This window comes from Macaca thibetana, chromosome 15 (assembly GCF_024542745.1).
Source record: "Macaca thibetana thibetana isolate TM-01 chromosome 15, ASM2454274v1, whole genome shotgun sequence".
Classification (NCBI taxonomy): domain Eukaryota; kingdom Metazoa; phylum Chordata; class Mammalia; order Primates; family Cercopithecidae; genus Macaca; species Macaca thibetana.
The window spans coordinates 24,889,440-24,911,526 of NC_065592.1; the positions used below are offsets into that span (position 1 = coordinate 24,889,440).

A 22,087-nucleotide genomic window follows, 5' to 3' on the forward strand; every position below is an offset into this window, starting at 1 on the left:
TCACAAAAAAACAGCACATAAAAGCAGAAAGTTGAAAGGTTTTTAGCACCTGTTCTCTCTGAGGTTCCTCACAATACTAAGCAATTGTTGGGTGCACGCTGTACAGGGTCAGACTGTCTTGGGAGTTTTACTTTGAAGTAAATGGTAAGATTTGTTTCTGAAAACAGAAGAGGAGGAGAAAGAGGAAGCTTCTTCATATTTTAGGAAATTGGTGTTTACAGAGAATCCACCAGTATGTATTATGTAGAAAATGCTGTAGTAATAGCATATATTGCTCGTGAATTTTTTTTGATGAAGTAAAGTTGTTAATTTGGGTAATTTAAGAACTGCACCCACCCACATGACCTGCCAAAGTGAGAATATTTCTGTTTCTTACTTCATAGCTCCTACTTTTCATGGTACTATAATCCTGCAGAATTTATTCTGGTTTTTCTTCAGTTTTCTTAGGCCAAATACTCTACAGCTAATCAATTGCTGGAAAGAACTAGGCTTTAAAAGGCTTTGATATCTATTTCTCAAGGGTCATCAAGCTTTGAAATTAAATGGAAGCTTTGAAGCTCATGTCTCTACAGAAGTGAAAAGAAGGAGTCACAAATATTTGATTTAGATAGTGGAATTCTTAAAACTCATAATTTAATGGGTTTATCTACATCTACTAAGTATAATAATCTTGAAAACACTTTAGGGCATCTTTTCTTCTGTAGGGGCTCTGCAATTTCGGTAATTTGAATTTGGAGTAAACCAAGGGTGTGTCATTTTATAGCAATGGCCAAAGAAAAGAAATTGAAGTGTCCTTTAAGAAGTTCCTGGCCGGGCGCGGTGGCTCAAGCCTGTAATCCCAGCACTTTGGGAGGCCGAGATGGGCGGATCACGAGGTCGGGAGATCGAGACCATCCTGGCTAACACGGTGAAACCCCGTCTCTACTAAAAAGTACAAAAAACTAACCGGGCGAGGTGGTGGGCGCCTGTAGTCCCAGCTACTCGGGAGGCTGAGGCAGGAGAATGGCGTGAACCCGGGAGGTGGAGCTTGCAGTGAGCTGAGATCCGGCCACTGCACTCCAGCCTGGGCGACAGAGTGAGACTCCGTCTCAAAAAAAAAAAAAAAAAAAAAAGTTCCTTAGTTAAAGGATCCAACTAAAACTGCTGAGAGAGAGATGGTGGAAAAATGGTTGGTGATGGTGATATATAAAGCTAGAGAGAGCTTCAGAGCTCATTCCTATCCAACTTTTAGTTGAATTGATTTCTTCTATAAAAGAACCAGAGCAGATCTTTCTGCCTCATTTTTGTAAATGTGGAAAATGAGGTGCAGAGAGGGAACAGGGCTTGAACTACGTCACCGTGAGAAAGTGGTAGAGCCAATACTGCTTGATTGTTTGATGCCAGCAGCATCCCCTTTGCCAACACAGACAGCCACAGAAGCACTAAGAAACATTGCACCCACTCTTCTCTTGGGAGCTTTATCTTCTCGTGCATCCATTTCCTTGACTTACCCCTCATGTTTGGATATGAAAAGATTCACTGCAAAATCTGATTGTACAGTTTGGTGTGCTGTGATTTCTTAGCCCAGGAAATATCAGTTGCTTCCTTAAAACTGAGGCCTGCCATGTTAATAGCAGCTGTGATATATTAAGTGTCAAATGCATTGCACATATCATTTTCAATAAATTCCTCAGACGTTAACTGTTGTAAGATCTAACAAGAAAAAAAAAGCATCATTCCCATTAACTTGAGTTATCAGTAAGGGTTTCCTATAGGAAGATGGAATGTAGACTGACTTGAAAACAGGAATAACTTAGACAAGTGAAGAGACTGTAAAAGAAACTCTAGGAAATAAATCAATAGAAGAAAGCCAGGGAGCTTAGATTCACATCCCCATTATCAAAAATGTAATGAGTTAATGGTCAGTTAGCACTCTGTATGTGATGGGAACAGGGGTGGAGAACCATAGAATGGTTTTACTGGCATAAGAAGTCACACAATTCTTATCCCAAGACACATGTATGGACAAAATTTAAAACAACTAAGTCATCATATATAATAAGTGATGAAAGGGATACCATGAGAGCACAAGTTAAGGAGAGAGTGTATTTTTCCAGACAGGTTTAAGAAAAACTTTCCTGGGGACTAGAGTTTCAGGTTGGCTTGAGAAATGTGAACTATTTCAAACAGGCAGGGAAGGGAAAGCAGAGGAGAGGCACTCCTAGCCAGTGGAACAGCATGAGCAAAGAGACAGAGGAGAGAAGATATAGAGAGTGTACGGAAATCGACAAAGCTTGCCTTGAGGTTTGACTTGAAGATCAGATAACTCCAAGCTTAAACTCCTTGGGAGAGACAAAGGAGGAACTTAGGTTTCTGTCTCACGTATTTATTAAATATCTACTGTGTGCAGGACATTGTTCCAAAGCCTTGAAAAAAAAACAACGAAATCCCTGTCTTTGAGTTACTATGGAACTTACTTTCCAGTGATATTTTTAAAGTCTCAGTGGTGGTTGTATTTTGTTTTGTTTACATTTAAGCCAGCATATTTGTAAAATAAATATTATTTTATATTATATAATAATATTACTTTATATTATAAAATAAATACTATTTTATATTATAAAATAAACACTTTATATTATAAATATTATATTATAAAATAAATATTTTATATGATAAATATCATATGATATAAAATATAAAATATATAATATGATATTATATATTATATAAAATAAACATTTTATATGAAAAATATTATCATATATACTATTATATGATTTATATAATCATATATATAATATTATATATATCATACAATATATGATAAATATGATATTATAAACATTTTATATGATAAATATGATATTATAAAATAAACATTTTATATTATAAATATATTATAAAATAAACATTTTATATTATAAATATATTATAAAATAATATTTATTATATGCTATTTAATATTTTATAATATAATATATTCATATATTTTATAATACATTATAAAATACTATACTCACATGGTTTAAGAAAAGTAACTAGCAAATAAGAGAAAAGGAAGTAAAAATCTTCACACTTTCCCCACCCACCCACTAATCCCTCTTCACCTAGATAACCACCATTGACAGATTCTTGTGTGTCCTTCCAAAAATCTGTGCATCTACAAATACACAGTACACACATCATTATAATAAACCCATTATTTTGCATCTTGCTTTATTCACTTGACAACACACTGTATATCTTAGAGATCCTTCCATCTCAGTACATAGAAGTTCATTTCATTCTTTTGAAGAGTCGCATAGTATGAAGTGTAAATGCTTCATAATTTATCAGTGTCTGGTGAGAGACATCAATGTTTTCTCTAGAATTTCTGCCCTCTGTGCATGTCTGCAAGTATATCTGGGGAATAAATTTTTAGTGATAGAAATGGAATGCGCGTTTTCTTTCTTTCTTTTTTTTTTTTTGAGACAGAGTCTCACTCTGTCACCCAGGCTGGAGTGCAGTGGCATGATCTCTGCTCACTGCAAGCTCCGCCTCCCAGGTTCACGCCATTCTCCTGCCCCAGCCTCCCTAGTAGCTGTGACTACAGGTGCCCACCACCACGCCCAGCTAATTTTTTTGTATTTTTAGTAGAGATGGGGTTTCACCGTGTTAGCTAGGAGCAATGTGCATTTTCATTTCAATAAATGTCAGTCTGTCTCCAAAGAGATTGTACTAGTATACCCCTGAGGAAGTAAAAGTCCTACCAACAGACTCCTCTTTACATCAATATGGAAAGAAAAAAATGATTTACTGTTGAGTAAGCACAAGAGTACATGCAAATAGGCAGCCTGCAACAGACTACAAAGTCAGGATGAAATTTCACACAATTCATCTAGCAAAGCAAAAGAACAAAAAATAAAACTTCTCTTATCTCTCAAAGGACAGGAGAATACATAAGGAGATAGACTCCTACGTTAACACCAGAGGTAGGTGTTCGCATTTCAAAAAGGCTCTGAGGCCCTTAACCTTAGAGACAGCTTTGTTTTGTAAACCAGGAGACTGGGCTTCACTAGCCCCAGGGAAGAACGTAAAGGGTTACATTCCGAAAGGTTAGCGTAAAGGGTTCATGATTGGTAGGCTTTCAAGAAAGCAGCTGCCTCTTTTCCCTTTATAAGCAAAGAAAATTCTTTAAAAAAATAATAATAATACTAATAATACTCTTTTTAAATTATTTCCACACACCAACAGTGGAGCTGAGCACCTGTTTAAGGGTAGTGATTATTGGTGGTTGTGTGGTATTTTGCTTTTATTTTTAAGCTCAGATACAAAATAGAAGTGTAGGGTAAACACACCTGATATAGCAATAACTGAAGCATACCCTTAGAATAACCATGTATGGCAGACACGTCTGAATGGGTGTTCCAAACGAGAGAATCCAGGAGTGATCAACCTGGAGACTCATTCCTTGTCTATGAGGAACATCTGAGTCCCCAGCCCATCCCGTGGAACTTGGGTTGTACAAGAGATTGAGGCCTGAGTACGAGAGATTGGCCGTGGAACTTGGGCCATACAAGAGATTGAGATTGAGGCCATTAAGGGGAGGCTGTTAAGTGAGCATGCTGTAGAAACTGCATGCTGTATGAAAAGTGGTTGTGGTTTTCCTGCCCAGCCCACTACCACTGGACTGTATATAAGGTGAATATGTCGTCCACCCTGCTGCCATGAGATCATTTCTGTCCATAAAGCAGTCTTCCTGTTCAGCTCGCTGCCACTGGACTCCTCCCCTCTATGTAAGCCCCCAATAAAACCCCCATGTCTTGTTTGCTGACTCTACACCTCTTCTTTAGCCTCTTGAACATGGTGCCTTCCCTGTTGAGGCTAATAGGAGTTCGGAACAAGAAGAAGTTATTTGGAATGCCCCATGACACTTCTCTCTACCCAAGGTACTCCCTCCACCTGATATTCATCCTATTTAGCAATCCAGAAAAATCCACTGTAAATCTTCCCAGGAGCGAGCCCTGTGTGAGGTTATGTGGAGAGTCCCAAGTGGACTGGGCAAGACCCTGTCTTCTGGGAACTCTGTTAAATTGAGCAGATGAAGCCCAAACACCAAGTTCTTGAATTCTGGGCAGAATGGCACAGAATGCCACAGAGCAAAGGAGAAGTCATTTCTGCTTGGGATGAAGGAGGGGTTTGCGGAAGAGCTAGAACAAAAGTCAGGCTTCCAAGAATTACAACAGTCATGGCTTATTCCCAAAGTCTTATTCTGAAAATGTTCAAACCTACAGAAAAGTAGAATGGCAAATGCTCATATAACCTTGCACCTAGATTGGTGTGTCAGTATCTTGCTGTATTTTTGCTCTCTCTAGATAAGGATATGAAAGTAAGCTGTAGGCAGCATGACCTTTCACTCACATGAACTTCAGTACTCATCTCTTAACTAACTGCAATGCCACTATCATAGCCAAGAGAGTTGATACTAATTCATTAATATCATCAAATAATAACAATATATGGTCCATATTTTAATTTCTTTACTTGTTCAAAAATGTCTTATATGTATGGCTGTTGTGTTTTCGTTTGTTTGAACAAATCTAAGGTCACATACTGTGTTATGATAATATCTGTTTTAATCTAGAACTTTGCTCTTTCAAGTGTGGTCCTGGGTCTTGTTAGAAATTCAAAATCTCGGCCCGGCGCGGTGGCACAAGCCTGTAATCCAGCACTTTGGGAGGCCGAGACGGGCAGATCACGAGGTCAGGAGATCGAGACCATCCTGGCTGACACGGTGAAACCCCGTCTCTACTAAAAAATACAAAAAAAAAAAACAAAAAAAACTAGCGGGTCGAGGTGGCAGGCGCCTGTAGTCCCAGCTACTTGGGAGGCTGAGGCAGGAGAATGGCGTGAACCCGGGAGGCAGAGCTTGCAGTGAGCTGAGATCCTGCCACTGCACTCCAGCCTGGGCGACAGAGCGAGACTCCGTCTCAAAAAAAAAAAAAAGAAAGAAAGAAAGAAATTCAAAATCTCAGGGCTCACCCCAGATCTTCTGAATCAGAATCTGCATTTTAACAAGCTCCCCAGGTGATCTGTATGCACATTAAAGTTTGAGAAGCACTGAGCTAAAATCTCCTTTGCCCTTTGGTGTTTGTTTTAAATAACATTGACCTTTTTTTAAGGGTCCAGACCAGTTCTGTTGTAGAAATCCATTCATAGCCTGGATTTGTATTGGTATTGACTTATGGTTATACTTAGATGAAACATTTTTGATAAGAATAGTATATAGGTAATTCTATACACTTCTTATTGTAGCACAGCTAGAGGCATATGTCAGGTTGTCCCATTTTTGATGACTATAGGTTTGATCACTTGATTAAGGTGGTGACCACCAACTATCGCCTTTGTAAAACATTTTTCTTTCTCATTAATAAGTAACCTGGCCAGGAGCAGTGGCTCATGCCTGTAACCCCAACACTTTGGAAGGCAAAGGTGAGTGGATCACTTGAGGCCAGGAGTTTAAGACCAGCCTGGCCAACATGGCAAAATCCTGTCTCTACAAAAAAGACTAAAATTAGCAGGATGTGGTGGCACACACCTGTAGTCCCAGCTACTGGGGAGGCTGAGGCAGGATAATCGCTTGAACCCAGGAGACCAAGGTTGCAGTGAACAGAGATGGCACCACTGCATCCCAGCCTGAGTGACAGAGTGACATTTCATCTAAAAAAAAAAAAAAACAAAAACAGAAAGGAAGGAAGGAAGGAAGGAAGGAAGGAAGGAAGGAAGGAAGGAAGGAGGAAAGAAAGGAAGGAAGAAAGGAAGGAAGGAAGGAAATCTATGTATGGGATAATACTCTGAAGACATAAATACCCTTCATTTGGTGGTTTTGCCATTTCTGAATGATCCTTGTCTGAATCAGCTAATGCACTGAGGGTTAAAGAAAGGGAATGCCTAAGTCTGTCACTTCTTCCAAATTTATTAGCTGTTATTGTTATTCTTCTGTAGAGAAGAGCTCACCATTGGAAAGATGGTAGCAGGAGGAGGAGGAGGAGCAGGATATTCCAGGTGAGGCGAAAAAAGAAAGCAGTGGAACAGCCCATAGGAAGGAAAGCCCAGGTGTGAGGAGAGGAGTGGTAGGGCCAGAAGTCAGTCCAGATTGTACAGAGGAGAAGAAATGGAACTAGGTGACAAAGAGATTTGATAGAAAAGACTGAGAGGACAGGATGCCACTGCCATGTTCAAACTAGGAAGATTTCCTAAGCCCATATCTGAGCCCAAATCTACACTCAGCCTCCTACAGCCATCTCTCAAGACCTCACGTGTTCTGATTGCCTACTGAGTAGTGTATTTAAGACCTTGTTACTCAAGGTGTGGTCCATGGCCTGGCAACATTGGCATCACCTGGAAGCTCATCAAAAATGAAAAACCTAACGGGCCCTCCCTATTGAGTCAGAATCTGCTTTTACCAAAATCACCAGATGCTGGTCAGTCTTTTAAAGTGGGAGAAGCACTGCTTTAAGCAACTGTGGTCCAATTCTCACTTTGGCAGACCATGTGCTCCCAGTAAAAATAGTCTTCCCCTGAGGATTTTCCATGACTTCTATTCACTTTTCCATGAAACTTCAGGAGATTTTGCTGCTCAGCTTTATCCTGCCCTCATCTAGAGAGGCAATGTAGCAGGACATTGAAGAGCAGTGCCTTCAAAGTCAGACTCACCTAAGTTTGAATCCCTTCTGTGCTATTCACCACCTGTGGGACCTTCTGTAAACATTATCACATTATGAAATCACTTCTCTAAGTCTTGATGAATCCCTAACTCTTGGGGTCAAGTTAAAGGCCAAATGAAATAATGCATATAGAGTAACCCTCATTAAGTGCTCAATGAGTTAGCTTGAAAATAAGAGGTATTCTTGGCAAAAGTCTCTGTGGGCCATGAGCCAGATCCCACCTTACAAGACTACGTGAGGGCAGCAAGGAAAGGAATGTGGACTTCCCCCTGTCATTTTCCAAACAGAGTTGCCTTTAATCATTTTTGGTCCAAGAGGGCATTTTGTGTCCAAAGCAAATTCGGGAGCTGATTGCATCTGCTGATCATTCCTCTGTGAAAAGAAACAAGTCTTTCAAGGTATTGAGGCAAATTAAGCACATCGTTAACATCAAGGCAGTGCTCAAAATAGCTATGCTTTTCAAGTACTTGCTAATACTTTATAATATCTTATGATGTCCACAATAACCCAGTGGAAAGATGGATTATTACCAATCTAATCACTGATTAAAGGAGAGGAAAACACTCCTAGGCAGGGAAGATGATTGGGATGGGGTTCATTTTACCTGGAGACAAATAGGTTAGACATGACCATTCCCCTCCTCCATACATGAAAAGAACTTTATTATTGTTGGGAATACTCATCAGACATCTACAGGGGCCAAAAAAAGAGGAAGTACACTTAAGAAGTGTAACTGGTTGATAATCACAGAGACAGTTTCCTGAGCTACTCAGTGGAGCTGAGAATGAAAACCTGGGAGAGTCCATTTGTTTGTGCCTGCATTCAGCCTAGGCACTACCTTACTCAAAGCCAAGTCATCGAGCAAGAGAGTTCACATTTCCAGAGCTAGGACCCAGATCCCCAGACAAGATTAGGGAGAGAATTCTAGAACTGGGGGACATCTTGCCAAAGAGGAGTTGGTGAACAACACTTAGTATAATACCTGTTTATGAACAGTCTTCATTGAATTTCAACAGTCATCATCTCCTTAGACCCTGCTTCTCCACCTCCAAATACAAGGACTGCTTATAGGAGAGAGGAGGAGGTAGGAATGAGCTCTTCTATCCTTGGTTTCTGGAAACAGCATCTTTCCTGGGTCAGTGGAAAGGACACCAGAGAATTTCAGTCCAAGATCTGCCTCTGACTCATGAGTGCCTTGGTTTCCTCCTCCATAAAATTAGCCTGATGGACTGAAAGATGTCTCAGTCTCCCTCTGGCTTTGATTGTCTAATCTTGACTACCATGGTAGCTAGGAAAAGCTGTAAAGACCCTGTCCCAAGAGCTCTTCAAAATAGGAATAGTCACGCTTCTGTCGTGGATTTCCTGGGCCCTCGGTGAAGGTTTAAGCGACAGGCTTCTTTCCTGTTTGAAGTGCTCTGCTTTTGACATCTGCTGTCTGAAATTAGGAAACCAGAAAGCATTCAAGTGTTAGAGAGAAAAGAGGCCTTCCTTGACCCCCATATAAATTAGGTCCTCCTCTCTGATATTACTTCTCTAGCTGTGCTATTCAAAGTGTGTTCTGTGGGCCATGAGTATCATCAGTATTACTCGAAAGCTGCCAGAAATACAGAATGTTGGCCGGGTGCAGTGGCTCACGCTTATAATCCCAGTAGTTTGGGAGGCCCAGTGGGGGAGATAACCTGAGTTCAAGACCAGTCTGGTCAACATAGCGAAACCCTGTCTCTACTAAAAATACAAAAATTAGCCGGGGGTGGTGGTAGGCCCCTTTAGTCCCAGCTACTGGGGAGGCTGAGCCAGGGGAATTGCTTGAACCCAGGAGATGGAGGCTACAGTGAGCAGAGATTGCGCCACTGCACTCCAGCCTGGGTGACATCTCAAAAAGAAAGAAAGAAATACAGAATGTCAAACCCTCCCCAAATCTGCAGAATCAGAATTTGCATTTTAACGAGACTCCCAGGTGATTCGTATGCACGTTGAAGTTCCAACAGCATTACCTTAAAGCACCATGATTCTTTTCCTCCATAGCTCTTGCCACAACCTGCAATTCTAATTACACATTTATTTATATTTTTTAAAAGGCTGCCTTAATGACTAAAGCATAAAATCCATAGGATGTCTTTTAATGACTAACATAGTTCCTACCACAGACCAGGTGCTCATCCAAGGTGTGCTGCATGAATGATTCTCTAGGACTTCCCGAACTGCTAGCAGCCTCTGCAATGATGGCTCTACCAGGTTTGCTATTCTAACCTTTCTCACTGCCCCTGTATATGTCCCTGGGCAGCTGATGAATTTGATGGTTGTGGTAAGACATTTCAGTGCATATATTTTTCTTAGTGCATTTGCACATCACACTAATCAATGGTCACGCTTGGCAGTAAGTTGTTTATTAAATTTTAAAATGTTGTGTGTTGTCTCACAAGAGCAACATAAAGGGGAATTTTGTGATATCAAGTTTTCCTGCAAACTGCATGCATAACTGAAAGACTACAAAAACTTACAGCTTTGTTAGGTTAAAAGCTTTCAACTAAGGCAACAAAGTCATAGACTATTACAGTAGGAAGGGCCTTGCAGGACAAGTTTGCCTCCCTTCCCTTGAGAAGCTGGGGCCCAAATGTTTAAACTGACTTCCCCCATCTCCAGATTGGTGCTGTGCCAGGGCTTTGCCTTCAGGAGAAGTCCTTGACTCACTACCATCCTCTTGCACTAGAGAAGAGATCCATGCATAAGAAAACAAGCTTTCAGCGGAAGGCAAAGGACAGAGCTCCCAGGGAAATGTTACAATAGTAGGGGAACTCCAGATGGTCCTAGTGTTCATACAGAACACTAAGAAAATAAGCTGTGGGCAGCTGCTAATTTCTTGCTTTGGTAGAGGTTAGGAAGTTGGTTTTTTCGCATACACATGCTCACACCTCTCTAGGTCTTTATTAATATTTTAATTCAATGCAATACAGGAGATTCCAACCTGGGCAGGTCAAAAGATGAATAAGATACTTTATTCCTTCTCGGCAGAATGTTGTATGGATGTCTTCATGGCTGGGGAGAAAGGGGAGGGAGAATCAGGGTGCAAGTCAGTCTCTGAAGAATTTATTAGGGGGAAAGAACTGTGCCTCTCTGCTTCTGTTAACTCCTTGTTGAGAGCCCTTGAACTAGAACCTCCCTTAAATCACCTTCAATCCCCAGCCCAAGATTCCCTCCTTCGAAAGACAATCTGTTTCTCTCAACCTCTTATTTGTGTAAATATTTACATATATATTTGTTTGTTGCAGAATAAATAATACATAATCTAATGTAAATGTTTAAATGTATAATATGCATTTGTATGTATGTATATTACATGTATATACATATTTGTATATTTAAATATAAACTTGTAATAAATCCATAAGGGTGGGGACCCAATTTAATTATGGTGTCCTCGCAATGCTTAGCGTATAAACACACAACTAATTCAGAATTTCCAACCACAGGACAGATAGAGATGTACCTTCCCAAGTATGTTTACAACATACGTTCACAGATGAATCGAACATGGAAAAAAAAACCACATATACTTTTATAATATACTTGATTATTCTCATGTTGACCAAAAGGAAAAAGAAAAAGAAAAAAAAAAACCCCAAACGTGTGGAGAGGGGAAAAGCACCAGATTGGGAGTTGAGTCCCAGCTCTAGCCAAGTGATAGCTCACACCTGAAATCCCAGCACTTTGGGAGGCCGAGGCAGGTGGATCACAAGGTCAGGAGTTTGAGACCAGCCTCACCAATATGGCGAAACCCTATGTCTGCTAAAAATACAAAACTTAGCTGGGCGTGATGGCGGATGCCTGTAGTCCCAGCTACTCTGGAGACTGAGGCAGGAAAATCACCTGAAACTGGGAGGTGGCAGTTGCAGTGAGCCAAGATAGTGCCACTGCACTCCAGTCTGGCAACAGAGCAAGACTCCTTTTATAAGACTCCGCTGAATGTAGTGGTGTGCACCTGTACTCCCAGCTACTCAGGAAGCTGAGGCCAGAGGATCGCTTGAGCTCAGGAGGATGAAGCTGCAGTGACCCATGTTCATGCCACTGCACTCCAGCATGGGTGACAGAGTAAAACTCTGTCTCAAAAAAAAAAAAAATAGAGTCCCAGCTCTGGTCCCTGATCTTCTATAAATTAACTTTGTGGCCCTGGGCAAGTCATTTAATCTCACTCAACCCCATGTCTCTTGCCTGTGAAACAAGGACAGTATTGCATCTTGCATTTCTAGTAGTCAGACTGTCAAACAAGTGAACAGAAAGCCCATTGGAAACCACATCAGTGAATTAATTTTTAAAATTTAAGAGGCAGGCAGAGGGTAAATGGTAAATTGCACAGTACTCTAAGGACAACAAAATGAAAAAGAAAAAAAAAATTGTTTCAACTGAATGGCACACCTCATGTTGCTTTTTTCTTTCTTCTCTTCCAGGACTCCATTCCCAACTCACCTGACAACATCCCCCTCAGAGGAGGTAAGATCTTGGAATTCGGTGTAAATGAGTAGTAAGTCATCTAAATGAATGCCATAAAGTGTGAAACCTGATTATCAACCAGAAACAACTCTATGACATGGCCCAACAGTAAAGTGTGTAGGGATGGAGGCAAGGGCAGCTCAGGACTGAGGTGATGCACCTGAATTCATCTTAGTAGCTCCTGAACTCATCCCCACAAGTCTCCTACCAGCCCTTGACACTCCCACTAATGAAAATTCTACCTCTGACATAGGCAGGACTGCAAGGCAGTGTTTTGTTAAAAGCTTGAAACCTGAAATCAGATAACTGGGGTAATGAATCTTGGCTTGACTTCCCACCTGGGAGCCTCAACTCCTCATCTATTTAATGGGAATAATAATACTCACCTCATCAAGGTATTGGAGAAGCCATTCAGATCTCATCTGTAAATTGCTTGCCATGGCAACCAGCACATAGTAATCATTAAATAACTAATAATAACTAAAATGTATAATGAAGTCAAGGACTTGTGAAAACAGACTTCCTCCTCACTCCTATATTTCCAGTCATTGAAGTCACTAATTAACACGTCGTCTCTACTAGCCTCAGAGGGATGATATGCTGAGTTCAGTTAACATCAATGATGAGAAATTTTCAGATGACCTGATTAATGTTTTTATTGCTCAGAGAAGGAAAAGGAAGACCCAGAGAGGGAAAGTGAAGCATCTTGTCCAAGGTCATACAAAACCAAGCCTAGAACCCAGATGTCCTCATCTCTAATACAGTGTCTTTTCCACCCAAGAACACCAACCCCCATCTCAGTCCTATAACCTTTAGAACCTAGATGGCAAACACAGCTGGATAACCAGAAAGCTCAGAGCAAAAAGTAAGGAAGTGAGTTGATGTAGACACCAGGGTAAGGGCACAAGAGTGTCTTTGAGTCCAGAGGAAACAGATGAGTGGACACAGCTCCTCACACTCACAGCATCACACTTGGAGCATCCTTCAAGTTTCCCTTGGCCATGCCTTTCCTGTGGTTTATCACCCAGAGACTTCAAAAGTAGGGGCAAAAGTCCCCAAAATACAAGAATTCTGGATCTTTCAAGGCAGACTAATAATCACAGCCTTGTCAACAATCTCTCATTTTGGCTGGAATGACTTAGCATGTGACCTCAATTCCAATCATGTCTATGCAGACAGTCACATTAAGATTAAAAGGAGCATGGTAGAATGCAGGGGTAGGCAGACTTTTTCTACAAAGGGCCAGATAGTAAACGTTTAGGCTTTGGGGGCCACTATGTCTCTGTTGCAATTTGTCAGCTCTGCTGTTGTAGTGCTGAGCCCGCCTGAGTACATGCAAATAAGTAGCCACAGCTGCATTTCCATAAAACCGTATTTATCAAATGAGGTGGTGGGCTGGATTTGGCTTATGAATTGGAGGAGTCACTGCAGGCTTTGGAGTCAGATGTTTCAGTTAAACACGTAATGCATGTTCACACGGAGCTTTGGAAAAACCAAAAGACTCTGAGTGAACATAAACTTGCCCCTCCCCACTCCCACTGTTCCACCACCACCTCCACCCAGACTTTCCAAGAAAGATGGAAACTTTTCGTTTTTTGACAGGGAGAAGGGATTTTTAACACAAACACGGTCTCAGTGACTTGGATAGTTTTGATTAGGTAATAGGACCTTAGCCATTCTGGATCTCAGTTTCCTCGCCTAAAGAGCACTTCAATACAAAGTTGCCAAGTGCAGGGGCTCTAACTAATATTCTGGTCCCATAATAAAGTTGATAAAGTTTTCATCAGTCCAAAATGGAGTACAAAAAATAAGGACACAGTAGCCTCCTTTTCACAGGGCCAACTATATCTAATGTTAGAGGCACTCTTCCTCTGAGATGGTCCTTCAGTTTTGTGTGTCAAAATGTCCTTTCTTTTACAACATGAAGTTGATATAGACAGGAGTTAAGTTGGCTTGCTTTTTGCCAGAGTTATTTTATTTTGTTTGAATGATCACAATGGGCAAAATAAAAAGCTGTCCACTCCATATTGGCCTCTGAATTTTCACTTTGGGGACAAATTTCCTGGGTCTATAAAGTCCAAACTTTTGAGAACCATGGACTAAATTACTTATCAGATTTCTTCTTATCTGGACCGTGAATGGGAATATCAGAACACAAAGTAATCAAAACCAACCTCAGTTTACAATTCAATGTTTCCACAACCAGATTTTTTTAAATGCTAATAATATTAGGTTGGTGCAAAAGACATTGCAGCTTTTGCCATTATGTTCAATGGCAAAAACTATGATAACTGTTGCACCAACTCAATAATCCCCACTGGGACCGTGAAACTTTTGTTAAAGACCTTCCCTCACCTCCTTTGGATTCATTCTCACCTCAACCCTGTGAGCAAGCCACAGCAATGTGGGGAAGAGTCTTCCCATTTTGCAGATGAGGAGCTGAGGCCCAAAGAAGCCAGGTGATTTGCCCTAGGTTATACAAGGAGGGAATGGCCAAGTGAGAATCCAGGGCTCCTCCCTCTTCTCCCTGCATGACGGGCTTCCACCATGAGATGCCAGTGACCTGCTGGAGGTGGTACCTGACTTTCTCTTGCTTTTAATGCAAGTCGACATCCCTTTAACTCAGCAATCTGCAGACACTGCAGTAGGGTGAGGTAGAAAAAAATATTCCTGGGCTCCAGAACTCCACACCAACAAGTCTTTTCTCCTCTCTGAGTCTCATCTGTAATATAACAGCAACGTACTAAATGCCCTGGAGGAGTCTTTCCAGCTTTGACGCTTTATGAGACTATAATTCTCTTTTATTTATTTATTTATTTATTTATTATTATACTTTAAGTTCTAGGGTACATGTGCATAACGTGCAGGTTTGTTACATATGTATACTTGTGCCATGTTGGTGTGCTGCACCCATCAACTCGTCAGCACCCATCAACTCGTCATTTACATCAGGTATAACTCCCAGTGCAATCCCTCCCCCCTCCCCCCTCCCCGTGATAGGCCCCGGTGTGTGATGTTCCTTGTCCAATATGTAAAAATAGAAGAAAAAAAGCCTAACAAAAATCTCAAGGAAATCTGAAGCCACAGCTTCCTTCCCCAACGAACCCAGCTTAAACAGGCACAGAAGCAGTAAATTGTCCCTTTTGAAAAAAGCCATTGCAAGACATTCCAGGCAGAGGGGAAGCATCTTCCAGGTACTCTTGGGAGGAAGCTTCAGGGACAGCATGTGGTTTGTCACTAGACAGGAAAAGGGCAGAAGCCAGACACCTTCTAGGGAGCCAAAAATCTTCCACCGTCAGCAGAAAATCAGCAGTGGCTCAGAGCCTGGGATGTAGAGCTATGTGCCCACGCTAAAGAGAAACACAAGATACACTTCTCTACAGAGGAACCACTGAAAACCAAGTCCTTTTTGGTAATGAAAGGATTTCTAAGTCCTATCACAAGCTTCCCATTCCTGGCCAGGATAGCCCCCAGCCAACTACCACCTCACAGGCAGTAAACCAGGAAAAGCGCCTGGGAGGAGAACCTTTCCCCACACCCTCTCCTGTCTGGGTTTTAGTTTTCTCACCCAGAAGACAGAGTTAATAATGACTCTTGCATGAAGCCACCATGAGGATGAAATGGAACAGTAAATGTGACCCTCATCTGATACCTAGTTGAACCTATGTCCTTTGGGCATAGGATCTACTCTATTCTTTCATATGTAGATAAAATGTTCCCATCTCATTTCACAAATGGCATGGAACCAAGGAGAATGGTGTAAAGAGAGTGAAGCTCATCTTTCTCCTCATCACTCCTTGTTTCACTTTTCTGCTTCCACCAAATTTTGAATCTCATGTCTGCACATGGTTTGTGGCTTATTTGCCCAAATCAGAGAAGACAGCCACTTTTGCCTTGATTTCACAAGTTTGAATAGTAACCCACATTTATGAATAGCGACATCTACAGAAGGATTTGGGGTATGCAGAGAAGCTGGTAGGGCAGTGTAGCACATCCCAGTGCAGCCCAGCAGATGACGCAGAATTGAATATTAGGTCCCTCTGTTCTTGCAAGGCCTCAGCTATTACTGTCACTGGGAATTTCTCAAGGCCCAGCTCTCCTCCCTGGGATTCAGCCCTCCGACACCTGAGCTGACTCACTCTCCTTCCTATCTGTTTTAATGTCCTTCTCCCATTTCCCCTCCGCTTTCCACTTCCCTCACAAACTCTGCAGAAATTCAAATTGTACTGACTTTAATTTGCAGAATGATTCTGGTCCTTTGGTCTCACCTCTGGGCCTTCTCAACATACCCTGGTCCTTTTTATAATAAATCATCCCACCAAATGATAGCTCTTACCTGCACTAGAAGAATTATGTGGGCAGTGTTCTTTCTTATACTCCCTCGTTGCATCCATATAAGGCCATGGCAGAGTGAGAATAACGAACATTGACAGGTATCACTATGTGCCAAGAATTGGCTGAGTACTTAATAATTCACTCATGCAGTTCTCACAATAAGCCCCCAGGAATCATAATTAGCCCTATTTTATAGGTAAGGAAACTGGAGCACAGAGAGGCTTGTTGCCTTGCCTAAAATTTCAGAGCTGGTAAGGAGGGGCAAGACCTCAAATCCAGCGTATCCACCTTGCAGCCCTTACGCTTAGCTGGAATTGTATTGTAGACCATCTGAGAAAACTCACTAATGAGCATCCTTGCAGTGCCCCTACCTGGTGGTCCAGTCTAGGGACCCTTCCAGGGCTCTTTCAGCTCTATCACTTCCTCAGCACCTGCTGCCCCCAGCTCTTGGCTTTCATGTCTCAGAAGTGTACTCTCTGTTACCAAGCTCAGGGTCACAGAGGGCCACTTGTGGGGGGGCCACATGCATGGGTTTGAATGAGGTGAAGTGCTGAGGGGAAACATGGCCCATGGCGAGGGTTCTAGAGGCTGAATTTCAGCTCTGGCTTTGCAGCTGAAGGGTCATGTGCCTTGGGACAGTTCCTTCCCCACTGCCTACCAGTTAAAACAGATCTGCCTTTCCTACAAATGTAATGTAGCCTCCAATACCCAGAGGTTCCCGGAGGAAGTTGGAACAGTGGATAGACCTTGTGTGGGTCCTAACAACTCCACCCTCACCTGAATTCAGTCTCCAGCCAAAGTTGGGGTACCAAATGCAGAGGACCGGCCAGGAATTTGGAATGCTGACATTCAAGTCTTGGGACTTGAAGCAATTCACTTTCCCTCTCAGGGCCTTGGGTTTCCTGTTTTGTAAAATATCAGAAGTGAGGGAAACAAGCCAGATGTCCTAACCCTGAGATGGATTTTGCTTTGATTATAGCGTTCCATGAATCAAACAAATATCTTAGGATACTTTGACTACCTTAACATTCTAACATTTGCAATTTTATAAGGTGTAGCAGGCTACCCTCCTTCCCCCTCCCCTTGCTAAAAAGAAAATGGCATTAAAGAAGATGAAGTGAGGTTGGTTCTCTAATTTTACCAAATGAACCCACCCCAAAGAAACAATAAAAGCTGTGCCTTGAAGGCGGTGACACTAAACCAAGACTAGGTCCTCACCAAGACCCAACTATCCCTCATGTCCCATGGTCACAATGCAGACAACAGCAGCCCTAGCGGAACACCACGCTGGAAGCAGTCAAGAGGCAACATGCACTTTGGGAGGCCAAGGCAGGTGGATCACGAAGTCAAGAGATCGAGACCATTCTGGCCAATATGGTGAAACCCCATCTTTCACAAAAATACAAAAATTAGCTGGGCATGGTGGCACACGCCTGTAGTCCCAGCTACTCAGGAGGCTGAGGCAGGAGAATCGCTTGAACCCTGGAATCGGAGGTTGACGTGAGCCGAGATCAGGCCGCTGCACTCCAGCCTGGCAACAGAGTGAGACTCTGTCTCTTCCTGACAGCTCCTTCCCCTAGAAAGACAAAAACTAGCAAGCAGAAACATTTCTGGATCTAGAATGCCCAGTTCATCTCTCTCTCTCTCTCTCTCTCTCTCTCTCTCTCTCTCTCTCTCTCTTTCTTCACAGCAAGAGAGAGTGCTCCTGCTCAGAGGGAAAACTACTTTTCAGATAAGTCACAGGTTTCAAAAGCCTATTTGCTTCTCCATTTACTTTACACTCACTCAAAATCTACTCTTAAACTCACTTTTTCTTAAAGCAGAGCTAACAGGAATCAGAAATCTCTCACGAAAAGAAAAGAGAAGGAAGGAGTGAAGGAAGGGAGGGAGGAAAGAAGGAAGGAAGGAAGGAGGGAAGGAAGGAAGGAAGGAAGGAAGGAAGGAAGGAAGGAAGGAAGGAAGGAAGGAAGGAAGGAAGGAAGGAGGGAGGGAGGGAGGGAGGGAGGGAGGAAGGAAGGAGGGAGGAGAGGGAGGGAGGGAGGGAGGGAGGGAGGGAAGGAAGGAAGGAAGGAAGGAAGGAAGGAAGGAAGGAAGGAAGGAAGGAAGGAAGGAAGGAAGGAAGGAAGAAAGGAAGGAAGGAACTAGACAATGAGCTACTCAAAATAAAGTGGAATGGGATCCTGGAGAAGCCTTCAGAGTTCTAAAGCCATCTGCCCCTAATCCCCACATCCCTGCGACCAAGAGAAGAGAAGAGAGAGAAGAAGAGAGGAGGTGCAGGGGAGGGGAGAGAGCAAGAATAAAGAAAAGGAAAAAAATAAATCACTGAGTTACATGTGAAAATTTATACTTGAATTTAGCACATATAAATCACAAGTCTTTGAATCCAGAGGAAATTTCAGAGTTCCTCACAATTCAGATAACACTTTGGAGAAGGAGGGAGAAAAGGAAGAAAAGAAGGAGGGAGGGAGTAAAGGAAGGGAGGGAGGGAGGAAAGAAAGGAAAGGAATGGAAGGAAGGAGAGAGGGAGGGAGGAAGGGAGGGAGAGAGAGAGGGAGAAAGGGAAGGGAAAGAAAGCAGGCCCATTCCTTGAAATTTTTTTGTTATGCATTTCATTCAAACTATCTAGACACAACATGTGTTGGCTTAAGTTTCTACATTTCAAGCAGCACAAACCATGGACTAGGGCATAGGACTCAACCATTGTTTGGTATACTTTGGGTGGTAGACACCAGGCTCATTTTTATGCATTATCTCATTTAATCCTCCCAACAACTCTCCATGATAGTTATTTTATTATTCTCACTTTTAGGAAGAAAAAAGGACAATTCAAAGAGGCTGCATGGATTTTGCAAAGCCACACAGCTAGTAATGGCAGAGGTAGAGTTTGAACCCAAGTCTGTCTAACTTTTTTTTTTTTTTTTTTTTTTGAGATGGAGTCTTGCTCTGTCGCCCAGGCTGGAGTGCAGTGGTGCGATCTCGGCTCACTGCAAGCTCTGGCTTCCGGGTTCATGCCATTCTCCTGCCTCAGCCTACCAAGTAGCTGGGACTACAGGCATCCACCACCACGCCTAGCTAATTTTTTTTTTTTTTTTTTTTTGTATTTTTAGTAGAGATGGGGTTTCACCGTGTTAGCCAGGATGGTCTCAATCTCCTGACCTCGTGATCCACCTGCCTTGGCCTCCCAAAGTGCTGGGATTACAGGTGTGAGCCACTGCGCCCGGCCAAGTCTGTCTAACTTTGTAAACTTGATTTGAACCCAAAACTAACTTTCTAAAATTGCTGCCATACTTTTGCATTTTGAACAACTAGGGAGTGTTTTTTTTTTTTAAGATTATTAAAATGTTAGTGGATTTTATCCTATGTCTCCAGATTCAGCTTTCCCTTTAAATTATAGACTTTAAAGGTGCTTCTTACTTACCCACCGTAATGTCAATTCAACCTGTGTTTAGTATAAATGAATTCCAAGGAAATGCCCATAGAGTCAGATAGGTTTACTGACTGTTGCAGATACACTGAAACAAGTCAGGACTGAAAAGACCTTAACATCCCAAGGAAACTAGGTGGGGTGGAGGTGGAAGGGGGAAGGCAGGATTTAAATTATTTAAATTAATTCCAACTTGATCTTAATTTTATTTACTGATCACTTCCTATGTGCTCAGTCAGCACTAAGCATGCTCATATAGGCATTCCTCAAATCCTTTTGGAAATCAGGATCACCTAGTCATCCTTAGTTTAACAAAAGGTCCGTCCTGCAGTTTATCTCTCCATTACCAGTTGGCTTAGTGATATCAAGGAAATGGTCAAAAGCCTCAATTACTTTTGTACCAACCTAATAGTTGAAATTACCCTTGCTCAGGTTAAGGACTCACTTTGAATCCAAATTTTATCCAGAGAGGAGAGACTGTCCTCTAGATGTCACTGTTGGGACTCTCCTAGATATTCTCCCTGAAGCCACAAACAAAGAAGCCAGGGCATGGCAGATGCAGAGTCATTAGGATAATCCCTTTCCTTCTTGGAAGGATTAAAACATTTTTCAACAAATGTAAAGAGGATTCAGCACACATTCCTGGAAGCATCAGATAGACTTAAACACTTAGGTACTTAATTGAGAAGCTCGCATCCATCAGATAATGTCATGAGCTTCATTTTAATGAACATTTCATCTGCCAATTCACTCTGCTAAGTGGCATTGCTAAACTGTGCCACTATAACAACAAAGAAAAGAGGAGTAAGGCAGAAAGAATCTACTTTACTGAGTGTCTCTTCTAGCCACAGGCCACACTGATCACTTGATATCCACAGTCTCATTGCATCTTCATGACATCCATACATTTAGGTTGATTGTTTTAATTCTCACTTAATGGATATGGCAACTGAGGCTCAGTAAGGGGAAATGACAGACCCAGAGCTAAAAGCTCTGACCAGAACTCAGGTACTCTTTTTGCGATGCATCGTGTCTTCCTTGTTCTTATATCTAAGGTGCTGTACATCTGGAAGGTACCTGGCACTCAAACCACATACCATCTGGCCAGGATGGTTGGCTTGGTTTGTTTTGCTATGGTAGAGCCGCCTTGAGCATACTTGCTTCTTTACATGCCCATGTTGTAACTTGGCAGTGTTCAGTACATGGACCTGAAGTTATCTGCTGGCATTCTCCCACAAGATGGAACCCAGGAGCTCATTAGTACTTGTTTTCTCAGCACCTCCAGCTGTCTTGTCAGTTTTCAGTTCCAGTGTCTGTAGTGGCTGCAAACCCACTTCTTCCTGCATTTAGCCCTTCCTATTCCACAGGAAGACTGAAAGTCAGAGAAGAGTTCTGGATTAGGAGTCAGAAGCCCTGTGTTCTGAAGCCAGCTCCACCATTTACTTACTGTGGGGTCTTGGGCCAGACTCTAGTCTCTCTGGGTTCAGTCTCACCACTCCTAAAACTAAGATCTCTGTTAGCATGGCATTTAATGACCCTTTCTATCCAATGCTGTGAAATCTCAAGGTGAAAGCTAGTCTTAAGGTTGCCATAATCTTGACCTTCTAGAATATGGTCCTTTCAACCGCCTCGAGCAACCTCTCTTTCTCTCTCTTTCCTCTGTGTGAAACTGGCCAGGAGGGTTTTGTTGGCACATCTTTCTCTTCACCCTCTCAAACAAAACCACAGAAAGTCCCATGATCTTCCTAGAAGAGGCTAAAGCTTGGAAAGATGATTTACAAAGCCGATGCATCTGAAGGCTTTGGTCCTCAGGGAAGTTCACGCAGTGCTAGGGTTGTCTGAAAGATAGACTGCCCTACAGAAGGAGTAAGGAGTCCTGGTCTCTGGTCCTCTCTCTCACTAACTCTCTGGATGACCTAGGGCCAGCCTGCCATAGGGGCAACACTGAGGAGCACATGAGTTATGTGTTTACCAAGCCTGAACCAGGCGATCTCAGGGAACTTTCATTTCTCCAAACTATGCAAGTCCTTACAGAACCAGACTATTCATAACTTAGATTGTCCTCAGAGCTAAAATGTTCTGTTCTAGTACTGCAGGTGTCTGAAAACCTGAATGTGTGAAGACATAGTTTCCTACCTTGAGTAATGCAACA

General features: G+C 42.2%; 1 protein-coding gene and 1 long non-coding RNA gene across 3 annotated transcripts in view; one reads left to right on the forward strand and one right to left on the reverse strand.

Annotated features, from left to right (window-relative positions):
* LOC126938010 (uncharacterized) overlaps positions 1-22,087 on the reverse strand; it is a 47,926-nt gene that overhangs the window by 17,049 nt on the left and 8,790 nt on the right. The gene's annotated exons all lie outside the window — the stretch shown is intronic.
* The window catches only part of TNFSF8 (TNF superfamily member 8), a 39,851-nt gene that overhangs the window by 1,278 nt on the left and 16,486 nt on the right, over positions 1-22,087 (forward strand). For both annotated transcript variants that reach the window (XM_050762040.1, XM_050762038.1), the window contains exon 2: positions 12,134-12,176. In XM_050762040.1, the coding sequence (XP_050617997.1) occupies positions 12,134-12,176 (43 nt within the window). The remainder of the gene's footprint in view (positions 1-12,133; positions 12,177-22,087) is intronic.